Source organism: Chlorocebus sabaeus, chromosome 16 (genome assembly GCF_047675955.1).
Source record: "Chlorocebus sabaeus isolate Y175 chromosome 16, mChlSab1.0.hap1, whole genome shotgun sequence".
In the NCBI taxonomy this organism is placed as follows: Eukaryota; Metazoa; Chordata; class Mammalia; order Primates; family Cercopithecidae; genus Chlorocebus; species Chlorocebus sabaeus.
Genome location: NC_132919.1, coordinates 75,052,803 through 75,064,283, shown reverse-complemented (window position 1 = coordinate 75,064,283; position 11,481 = coordinate 75,052,803). Strand labels below are relative to the sequence as shown.

At 47.3% G+C, this 11,481-nt stretch overlaps 1 protein-coding gene across 1 annotated transcript in view; it reads right to left on the bottom strand.

Moving 5' to 3' along the window:
- Positions 1-4,311: 4,311 nt before the first annotated feature.
- IGF2BP1 (insulin like growth factor 2 mRNA binding protein 1) overlaps positions 4,312-11,481 on the bottom strand; it is a 54,078-nt gene continuing 46,908 nt past the window's right edge. Inside the window, 6 exon segments of the mRNA XM_073005410.1 lie at positions 4,312-5,764; positions 8,295-8,408; positions 8,648-8,779; positions 9,599-9,673; positions 10,577-10,762; positions 11,113-11,235. Of these exon segments, the coding sequence (XP_072861511.1) occupies positions 5,672-5,764; positions 8,295-8,408; positions 8,648-8,779; positions 9,599-9,673; positions 10,577-10,762; positions 11,113-11,235 (723 nt within the window). The 3' untranslated portion in view covers positions 4,312-5,671.

Here is an 11,481-nt window from a genome sequence, read left to right as displayed (position 1 = left end):
TTTTTTGGTTTTTTATTTTATTTTATTTTTTGGAAAGTATTCTCAAGGTAATATTTTTTTTCCTTTGGAAAAAGAAATCTTTTTCCCCCCCTAACCTAAGCAAGTGGAGTTGCCACTACCTAATTTATCTATTGTTTTGCTAAGAGGTAGATAAAACAAAAGTGAAATGGGGCTTCTATGAGGAGGTCCATTAGAGGGTGGGGAGAGGCTGGGATCGCCCAGTGAAACTCCCCCAACTACAAAGACGGCCTGAATGAGTCCAAGGACTGGGCCCTCAGACTCAACCAGGGCAAAGGATCCTGCTCCACCTCTTCTTCTAGAGCCAACTGGGCCCCCCTTGAAGACTGAGAAAGGGCCCAATGGAGGTGTAGGATCTCAAAGAAACCCTGTTGAAGAGGTCTCAGCTCTGGCTTCCCCAGGCTTCCTGACTTTGGGGCTGTGTGGTGGGTTCCAGGCCAAGCCCCAGGTCTCACTCCAGCCAGTCCCCTCTAGAAGGGAGGAGGCCATTCCCTTCCTCACCATCTGGTCCAACAAAGCTATAGAAAGTGAGAGAGAGACAAGCTGGAGGCCAAAGGGGTGACACATGGGCAAGGAACGCAGAAAGTGGGGACCTCACGGCCAGCCCTCCCAGCCCAATCGATATGGGGGGATCCTGGCAGGCCTGCCTGTTCCCCAAGGACAGACCTTTTGTGGCACAAGCCTCAACTCACTTGTCCTGGCTGGGATTCATACCCTTATGCACGAGTCCCTGCCCTTAGTTCCAATCTTACTGTAAGGATTGAGGTAGTTAATCCATTTATACTCGTAGCATCCATCACCTGCGGTTAATCAAAACACATGCTCCCGAGGAGCTTCCTGCTATTTCATTAAAGAAAAAAATTTTTTTCTTTTGTCCGTCCGGAGTCAACCATACTAAGACGCCAGCAAAGGCGCCATCAGACTGTGCCCCAAAGCGGTGCACAGGGCCAAGGGTCAGGGTTGGGGCTCTAGCCCCTAAATCCCCCTTCAGACATGAGGCCTTCTCCCTGTCCCGTACCCCGATAGAGAAGCCTTATGTATCCAAAGGTAAGAAACTGAAGTTTTCAGCTGGTGTTACTCTAAGAGAAATGTTCTGCATCTAAATTATCGAGTATTTGGAAGGGAAATGGCTTTTATGTCCCCTGGCATTGATGAGGATTTTTCTTCAATCTTCCTGCAATTACTGTGACAGGCTGTGCTGTTTTCCTTCTACTGGTTTTCAAGAAACAGGCAAACAGTCGAGTGGTTTGAATGGCAAAGCCACTAGGATCTCCCCATAAACACTTCAGGGGAAAGAAAAGAAAACCCCCACCCCTGATGAGAGGTGGGAGGAAGGGGTTGCCTAGAGGCACCAGCTTCTCCTGTGGAGCAAGAAGGCTCAAGCAGGCCCTCTGGGGCTCTGTGAGGTAGTTACTAGCACTGCTGGTTCCCAGTTTGGCAGAGGGTGTGTCTGGGGTGGGAGGAGGGGAAGGCACCCTTGAGAGCTAACTGAGGCCCCTCCTCACTGCCCGTCTGCCAGGCCTGAAGGGAACTTGGCGGTGCTATCTCTGCAGTAGGGGCAGGGGACCGAAAGCAGTCCCACAACAGGGAGCTACCTGGAGCCCCAAACTTCCTCTCCTTCCCCAAAGTGCAACCAGAAGCTGACAGACCAATTTCTCGGCTCCCTACCCCTTGGCTTGGCAAACACCACACCCTAGTCCCCCAGGAGCCTCTGAAGGGAAGGGCCTTACCCTTAGCTCCCAGTTTCCAGGAGGCCTTCCTTCTCAGACAGCCAGGTGTGTGTCGAAAGCTGGCTATTGCTTTGATTCAGGAACAGCCTCTCAGCCTCTGTCTGTCTGTCTTTGGCACAGAGGAAAATGGACACAGAACCAACTAGAGGATCCCTCTCCAGTATTCTCTTTTAAATGGGGTCTTTTCTGCCAATAGTGAGGCATAAATAAGAATAGTTCCCAACTGCCTCCAGAAGGAGGGGGTCAGGAAAAAGGAAAAAAGATTGATAAGGACTGGGAGGAGGGGAGGAAAGAGTAAAAAAGGGCTATAAAACTCCCTGTCCTTAAAAATGGCTCTCTCCTAACCAGACCCCTCACAGGAGCTGAGTCCACAACCCAAACTGCAAAAGGCAACCAGACCCAAGAGGGGATTAAAGCCATTTGGGGTGTAACTGGCAGATGCAGCTTCAAAGTCAGTCAGTGAATCAAACCATTTTGGTTATGTGTTTCAAAGAATTTAAAAATATATCCTAAAGAGATGGTCCTTTCTTAAAAATATATATGTAGCACACACACACACATATATATCTTAGAGCACAGAAGCATTTTTTTTTAAGTCACTCTTCTCAAATCATCCAAATCTCCCAAGTGCTTTTCGCGATAGCTTGTTAACTCACCAAGGATGGGGAAATGGAGGTGCTGAGCAGGAGGGCAAGGAGTTGCCCTAAGACCTAGCCTATGGGACACAGGAGGGCCCGGCCCACCAAGACAGGTCCTTCATCCCACTAAACCTTAACCACCAAACCATGCTCCTTTTGCTTTCTGGTGGTATAACTTCCACGATTTTCCTGCTGGGCAAATATCAACGAGTGGAGCCTTGCCTAATCCAAGCAAGTGAAGTTTTCCAGTCCCTTGCCACACACTTCCTGGTCTCTTCTGGGAGCTGAATCAGCCAACGGAAAAGGACTTCGGCTCAAGGTGTGAAGGGAGCAGGCCCCCAAGGAAACTGAACACTGCAACAATCACATTTCAGGTACTGTGGGATTTTTTTTTTTCTTCCTGATGATAGTCTGAACCAGATATCAAAGCATGCTTGCTGCTGGAAATTCGCTTTAAATTATTAAATGGCCGACGTCTGAACGTTATCTGCTTTGTTTTGGGACAAAGCACACAGAGCCAGAGATGGAGAGCTGGGAGACCCTTTTTATGGTTGGGACAGGTGGAGAGGCTTAATGCTACTGGCCTGATGTGATCCCTAAATGCTTTTCTGCTTCTCTTCAATTTGGGCCAGTTCTGGGGGCTACAAGGGAATGTCCTAGGGAGAAAGTGATAAGGCAGGAACCTGTCCCAGTCACGTCCCCATATTCCCTGCCCCTCCTTGCCACGAGCCACCCTAAATCAAGAATTCCCTAAGTTTGGGTCCACTTTTAAAATCAATCAGACTGATCTAAAGAAGACAGGGAGACAGAGGCGGGGGCAGTAGTATCTGTTTGCCCCTTGGATCTATGGATATAGATTAAGAAGAACAGCAAGACGGAATTGAAATGAAACAGTAACAACAACAAAAAAAAATGAAAAGCACTGCAATGACAAACCAGGTGGACCTCTCTGAGGGCGAGAGGGTGGCCTTGTCTTTCTTCCATGAACGGAATCTCGGCTCCCATATTTTTAGACGGAGAAATATAGATTTTTTAAAAGGGTATATTTTTTAGTTATTATTTCTCTCCTCGATAAAACGGAGGCAATATTTTAAAATATCTCAACAGCACCACTGGTGGGAAAAGCTTGCTGAGATGCTGTTTAACCAAAGGAGGAAAGAGAAGAGACCAAGGGCCAGGTGGTTGGTTGTTGGGCATTGTTTAACCACTGAGAGCCCCCAGCTCTGCTAGGCCTTTTAATCCTATCAGGTAGGATATTCCAGCAGTGGCCAGCAGCTGGGGCTCTAGAAGTCAGGGATCAGGGCCAAACAAGGCTTTGGGCTCTGCCCCTCTGGGCTCTCTCAAACCCAGGCCTTTCCTCTTAGCACTAGCCTCCTCCTAAGGGGGCAGCCCCCAAAGCCTTTCCCATCAGGCCTGTTCTCCATAGAGTTCCTAAAGGGTTACTGGCTCATGTAAGAAATTATGAAACATAACTTTGTTTTTTCTTTTCATTAAAAAAATAAAATATTCAAGACTATCAGCTTCTCTTTTGTTTTTTCTTTTTTATATAAAATATCAGCAAGCCGCAAAAAAACAAAAATAAAAAAAATTTTTTTAATGGGGTTGGGGGGAACAAAAAGGAAAATAATTGCTGAGGTAACTTCATACCTTGAGGTAGTTTACTTCGCACACAGCATTGCCTGACTACACCCACATGTTGCGGTTGTCTTGTTGTTACTGTTGTTGCAATGTTGAAAGGAGGGGAACTCCACGCATGGGCTTTTCCATATGTAGAGAGGCCTTCCTCCCTTCCCACACACTTGATAGCATTGTCCAGGGTAGCTAAAGTGCATTACCTGGCTAATATGCATTGTCAATCAGTATATTAGGAGGGGAGGCCTAGCCTCATTTAACTGATGGCTTCCGTCCCCTACAAGGGCTAAACACTCCATAGGATCTTATTAAGCCTGGTAAATAAATAATAAATTATATTTACCCCTTGCTGTACAATGCTGCTGGTATTCTGAATTGTTTTTTAGACACACCTTTCATCATGCTGATAATGATTCATAGAGACAGAAGCCATCAGTTAAAAATTCCTCTCAGATACAAACAGAAGCAAGTACTCTCCAATTTACTCAATTTGCCAGATGATGGACTTTAGCTTTATCGGGAGCTCAGGGTTGGGTTCCAAGTCCCACCACCAAGGAAACAGTGCCGTGGCTGGGAGTGCCCCACAACCCCTGCCTCTAGGAACCAGCCCTTATGGGAGCACATGGGCTGGGGTGAGGGCACCGTGGCAGCCTTTGGGGCCACTTAAGTCCTCCATGGAACTGAGACTTTATCAAGGGGAGTTAGCGTCCCCTTCCCAGTGCTCATATCCAATCATTAAAATAGACTTTAAAAAAATATAAAATCCGCCTGAGAACGATGGGAATCAGGGACAGTGGTCAGCCCCTACCCTGCTGAGCATTCGATACCACCTATGTGCACCTGGACATAATGTGAAGCCTACACGGGAGAGGGACGTGAATGTAGTGGGGAAGCCCCAACACAGTGGGGAAATTTCGGTTGTGCCAATTTGAAGATGGTGATCTGGAACAGATCAGCCACAAGGGCACTTGTTTTAAACGTGGATTATTATGTGTTTTAACCATCTTTCTCCCCATTTTCCCCTCTTCTTCATTCCCTATTGTACCTATTGGTTAGGGAGTGATTGGAATTAATCTACAGATACTGACAGTTCTTTTCCCTTGAGTCAATATTGTAAGCAAAGCAATGCATTCGTTCGCATTTTTTTCTGGTAGCAATAAAGATAAAACAATTAGTGTAAATATAGAAAGAGGCAGCAAATGGAGGTATTTTAATCAATTACCCAAGTAGGGGGAAGAAAATTGGAAAAATGTTAAGGTCAAGAAATGAACTATCCTTTAAGGCTGATTAAAACACCCCTCTGCATGTTTTTAAAACCTGAAGGAAATTTTATTTTTCTTCCCACTGAGGTGTGATCCACCCTCTTGGTGGGGCCTGGAGAGCTTCTATAAACAATCCACGTTTAAAAGTGCCTTGCGCTAGAATTTCTGACACCCCGAGGGGCAGAGAATGTTGGGCCAATTGGGTGGGTGTCTGGGGCTAAGAGATCAGGGTTCCTCACTGGAACATCTTTCTCAATCAAGTGGGCAAACCTGATCTACAGCCCGGCCCAGGTGTCCCAGATTCCCACTCATTCTCAGGCCTGCCGGGGAGAGCACACTCTCGATTTCTGCCCGTTGTTGTCCTGGACTCGAAGGGACAGGGAGGGGCTGGTCACTTCCTCCGTGCCTGGGCCTGGTTACTCTGTCCCTTCTGATGCTGCTGCTTAACCTGGGCCAGGATGTCTCGGATCTTCCGCTGAGCCATCTGCAGCAAGAACAGGCAAGAGGGTGGGTGTGAGGATCTCCAAGGAGACAGCCTTCCACGGAAGAGAGGTCATCAGGTCCAGACACAGGCAATAAACAGAACAGGTCACACGGGACTCAGAGGAAAGATAAAGAGGAAGAATGAGGGGTGGGGTGACCTTACATTTCTTTGCCTCCAGTGGAGCCTGAGCATCCCCTGGAAAATACAGCAAACGTGGTGGGTTTAAGTGGGAGATGAGGTTGCGCGACATGAAGGAAGGAGAAACAGTAGTATCAATCCATTCATCAGAATTTAAAATTTGACAAAGCTGATACACATTACCAAACCCAAAATAGAATGCCTGGAGTTTCTAGGCAGAAATATATTATGCATTGTACAGCAGTGGTCCCCAACTCCCAACTGTTCTGGCACCAGGAACTGGTTTCATGGAAGACAATTTTTCTTCCACGGATGGAGGTGGGGGTGGGGAAGTGGTTTCAGGATGAAGTCTCAAATCAGCATGCATTAGATTCTCATAAGGAGTGTGCAACCTAGATCCTTCGCATGTACTACACATCCCTGGAGCACTTCACAACAGGGTTCACCCTCCTATGAGAATCTAATGCCGCCCTGATCTGACAGGAAGCAGGGCTCAGGAGGTAATGCCCGCTCGTCCGCCGCTCACCTCCTGCTGTGCAGCCCAGTACCAGTCCGTGGCCCGGAGTTTGTGGACCCCTGTTATAGAGGATCATAACTTAGGAGACATCATCAGAAATCCATGCTTCATTTTAATACCCCAGGAAAAGGAATAAAATGTTCAGATATGGCCAGGAGCGGTGGCTCACGCCTGTAATCCACTTTGGGAGGCTGAGGTGGGTGAATCACCTGAGGTCAGAAGTTTGAGAGCTGCCTGGCCAACAAGGTGAAACCCAATCTTTACTAAAAATACAAAAATTAGCCAAGCGTGGTGACGCGGACCTATAATCCCAGCTCTTTGGGAGGCTGAGGCAGTGAGATCACTTGAGCCCAAGTGTTTGAGACTAGCCTGGGCCACACGGTGAAACCTCATTACTACAAAAAAATACAAAAATTAGCTGAGTGTTGTGGTATCTGCCTGTAGTCCCCGCTACTTGGGGGGCCTGAGGTGGGAGGATCACTTGAGCCTGGGAGGTAGAGGCTGCAGTGAGCTGTGGTCACACCACTGCCCTCCAGCCTGGGTGGCAGAGCGAGACCCTATCGCAAAAAAAAAAAGAAAGAAAGAAAAAGAGGAAGTTCATCTAGGTTGGGAAAATAATGTGGAGTCAATAAGAGGTCCAACTCCATCAACCATGGCTTGATGTTTTACATAGCTTTTCATTTAATTCTCCTTCTGATCAGCTAAAATTGCTTCCGTGTTTAATATTAATATATCCTGGCTTTGTGCATCTTTGGATATTTACTCTCTTAAAAAAAAACAGCTGAATTAAAGATTCACATTTACCCTCTTAAGCTTCATTTATAAAATGAAATTGTTGTGAGAATTAAATGAGTTAATATACATAAACCACAAAAAACAGTGCTGGGTATATCCAAAGGCACCCATAAATCTTAGATATTATTATTATTTTATGGCTCTTATTAATACTTCCTTTTTTATTTGTTATTTTATATATATATTGTTGAGATGTAATGAAAGCCTCTTATAAATACTTCTCAAAGGGTTACCAGAGAAAGTTACTTATCCAAGGTCACACAGCAGAAAGGCTATATATGTGAAGTTTGAGGTCAAAGCTCCCTGGCTCCAAAACCTCCATACTTGATGCTATACTATATGGCACTGGAAGCCAAAAAACCAAGAGCCAGTTTGCCCCAATTGCTCTAGCAGCCCCAGCAGACCACAAGCCTGCTAAGATCTGGATATCCTCTAGGAATTGTAGGAACTGTGATCAACAGTCTCCAAAGTTCCTTTCCAGTTCTAACACTGATGGATTTAAGACTTTAGGAAAACACCATTAGCTGTCAACCACCTGTTTGCTTGCCTTGCTGAGGTTCAGCAAAATTTGAACCTGATATTGGCCTTCCCTTCCAGGCTCTGGAGCCTGTCCAAGTGCTGAATAGCGATGATGAGTTCTGGGAAAAGAATGGGAGGGTGAAGAGCAGAAACCAGAGAGAGAACAGCCATTCTGAGAAAGGCAGAGGGACTACATTTCAAAAATGTAATCAATCCAGAGCATTAGTACTGTTATCATTATTCTATGAACAAAACCAATCTTCTTTCATAACCAGTGCAGAAAGGGGTTAGGGAAGGACTAATGTAGAACATACATATCTATGAAATATATATACATTAAACTTGTCAAATCACTTTCCCTAGAGAATAATAAGGGGGGATATGTCATCTACACATCCCACTTCTGCACCTGAAAGAGGGCAATAACCTAGCCCAGAGGCAGGCAGATGTGGCTGAGGCCCCAGGACTTGTCAAGGTCAAGCAGGTCAACCTCTGGAGTCTCTGCTGCTCTGCTCCCTGGGCTCCTGCAGCCCTCCCGCAATGGGGGAGCACCATATGTACCTGACTGGCATAGAAATGTCCGATGATTTTCACGATGACCTGGTCGTTCTCATCAGGGGTCTGGTCTCTTGGTACTACCACCTCAGCTGCCGTCAAATTCTGCAACTCGTTCACCTGGGGGTGGCCAGAGAGGAGCTCAGGGTGCCATCAAGAAAGCATGGGTGGGGTTGGAGGAAGGAACCAGGGTTAACTAGTGGGGAGAAACTGGAAGAGTCAGGACCTGAGTTTGGGGAGTAGAATCAAGTAAATGAGCAAATTAGGAGTCCTGAGATTGAGCAGCACAGGAGGCCAGAGACAGCTGTTGAGATTGGAGACCATGGCCCAGGGCTTTCAATCTGGCCCTCACAGCTCACCGTTTTGCCACCTTTGCCAATGACCCGGCCAGCTGCTGATGCTGGCACACGTATGTGGGTCTCCAGCTTCACTTCCTCCTTGGGACCAAAGAAGTTCTCCTCCTTGAGTTTGCCGTAGATTCTTCCCTGAGCCTGAGAAGAGGAGGTAATTGTTAATCAGTGGTTCATATATCTATGACAAAAGGGAAACGTGGGAAAAAGGAAGCTCCAGCCCATATTTTCTGGCCCACAGGCCCTCCCCATCCTGGGTGGGCTAACCATCTAAGGCAGGTGAAGGACAAGGCTCAGATGGGCAGCTTGTCAGCACTCCTTCTGCTTAGCTATCATACTGGAGACCCTGGGTGGAGATTATGAGTTATGAGTAACTGAATAAACACTTCCCAAGGGAAAAAACAGTTCCCAGAGGAATGGAATTCACAAGCTACAAACCAGACCTATGGAGTCTGGACATGGCACTGACCAGCATTTCAAGGCCCTGAATGGCAACTAATCAAGTCACACAGAGAGCAGGCCTGTCTGACTCTCCAGTGGCCCAGAGAGCTGTCCCACTCCTCTATCATCACATATGTTAGGTTAAGCTAATTGATGGTTTATTTTTTGGCTGTCTGATCAGAAGTCCAAGAACCTTAGGATTTAGTGGGGACATAAGAGAATTTGGCATTAAAGGTCTTCCTTAGAAATGGAGGCAGAGTGCAAATATGATGCCCTCGGACTTCTTTCCTTCCCATCTTCTTCTATGGACCTTAAAAAGGGAAGACGAAGTCAACAGAAATCCAGTTTGATGTCAATTTGAAAATAGCTCTGCAGCCCTTTATCCTGCATGGAAGGCTTAAAGATGTGATGAGGACTTGACGGCTAATGGGAAACTGCCCCAGCCTTTTTCCTACCTCAGGGAAAATACTCAATCTCAATTCCTCCATGTTCAGCTTGCAAAACAATAAAGACCAAAACCTTGAATTGGGCCTCTGGCGGTCCAGTGATGATAACCATACGGACTTTGGAGTCAGGTGTTTCAGGTGGTGCAATCTAAAAAGCAAAAAGCTTGTCAATGAAGGACCCTCTATGGGAAGACCCCCACCATGTCCACAGTTGCCCTTCTACCACCCTTACTCCCAACTACCCATTCTGAAGACTTAGGGAAGGAAGAACAAAGACTCTGAAGCCCACATCATTACGCCTGCACACCAGAATTATTAGGAGAGCAGAGGTGGTCAGTTAGAAGGACTGGCTTCAATGACACTTTCTAACTAGGGCCTCCTGCTCTCTCCATTTACCAATCTCCCAGAGAGGTTTCAGTGGAGTCCTGCCAACAGGCAAGGACACAAATGAAATGACCAACAGATAGAGGGCAGTGACTGCACCTCCAGTGGAGAACAATCAAGGTTTTTGCTCAAAGCTTTTAAGACAACTAAAGCAACTGGATTTAAGTTTGTGAAAATTTAACAGCACCCTTGTTTCACTATGACAGATTCTCCCTTCTCTCTCTCCTGGACCTTGACCAGGGAAGGCGACAGACAACTAACACTTAACTTGGTGTTAGTATGTGAGCGAAGGCCTTCTTTGGCTACACAGCTTCATAATATTGTACTGATGAGGAAAGTGAGGCTCGGATCATATAGTGTATTGGGAGAAGGGGGTGATGAGGTGGATCTGGGATTTGAACCCAAGTCAATTGGTGTTAGAACCTAGGTTCTCTTTCTATGTTATAACCCTGCCCCACCCAGCCTGAAAACCCAGAAGCACTGAAGCCATCCCATGGGAACCAAGCAAGGTCAAAAACAAAGAGAACTTTGATTCCATGGGGGAAAGGTCCCTCACATAACACACAGAATTCTCAAATGAGTAGGGGGAATGTGGGAGAAAGTGCAGAGTGATCAAAGCAGAGCCCCTTCCCTTTCCAGAAACAGGAAGACCCACAGAGCAGATCACCTTGATGGAGGCGCTGGCAAACCGAGAGAGCTGTTTGATGTGCTGCCCCTTCTTGCCGATGATGGCGCCCACTGCCTGGGCGGGAATAAACACCTGCACCATCTCCTGCTCGGGAGCCTGCTGCCAGGACAGGGGGCGTTACTACCAGGGGGCCCAAGTAGCATGGCCCAGAAACCCTCCACTCCCCTGCCTTGCATCCTCAAGAAGAAAGGAGTATAGACACCAAACTGCCACCCTGGGCTGCCAAGGGATGCTGTGAGCTCTTCAGCTCTTCCAATGCCCAGCAGGGCTAAAGGGAAGAGGCCAGGAAAGAGTGAGGTTACAGTGCTGCCTATGCCCCAGGAGCTTTCTAGGCAGACATTTGGGAGCCTCAGAGCCAGTGGCTAGGAGCACTAGAGAGGAGGGATGCCCACGAGACCTTCCTTCCCTCTCCCTGCAAATTTGCCAAGCATCCAACTCCCATAGGGTGTTGGGTCCCCCTTAAGGCAGGCCACATATGGGCCCAGGGGTCCCGTGTAATAAGACCTTCCACCTACCATAAAGGAGCTATAGGGAGCAGCCCCAGTAACACTGCTGGGAGGTGGCGGGACTGCGCTGGACGAGGCTGGGAAAAGACCTACAGCAGCCAGGTTCAGACCAGGGATCAGGTGAGACTGCAGCTGGGGAAGAAAGGTGAGGACGAGGAGTCAGCACACCCTGACAGGCCCTGGCTGTACAAAAGGCGAGTAGCCCCAGGGGGAAGTGGGCCAAAAACATGAATTACATGCTTTTGCACAAAAGCCTATTCTGTGCTTTTCATACACTCTCACCTACACACTTCAGGTGTGGAATTTTAAGTGATATGATGTTCTTACTGGACTAACGGCTAGCAACTGCAACCAGAAATGCCAAACAGTTATACACCC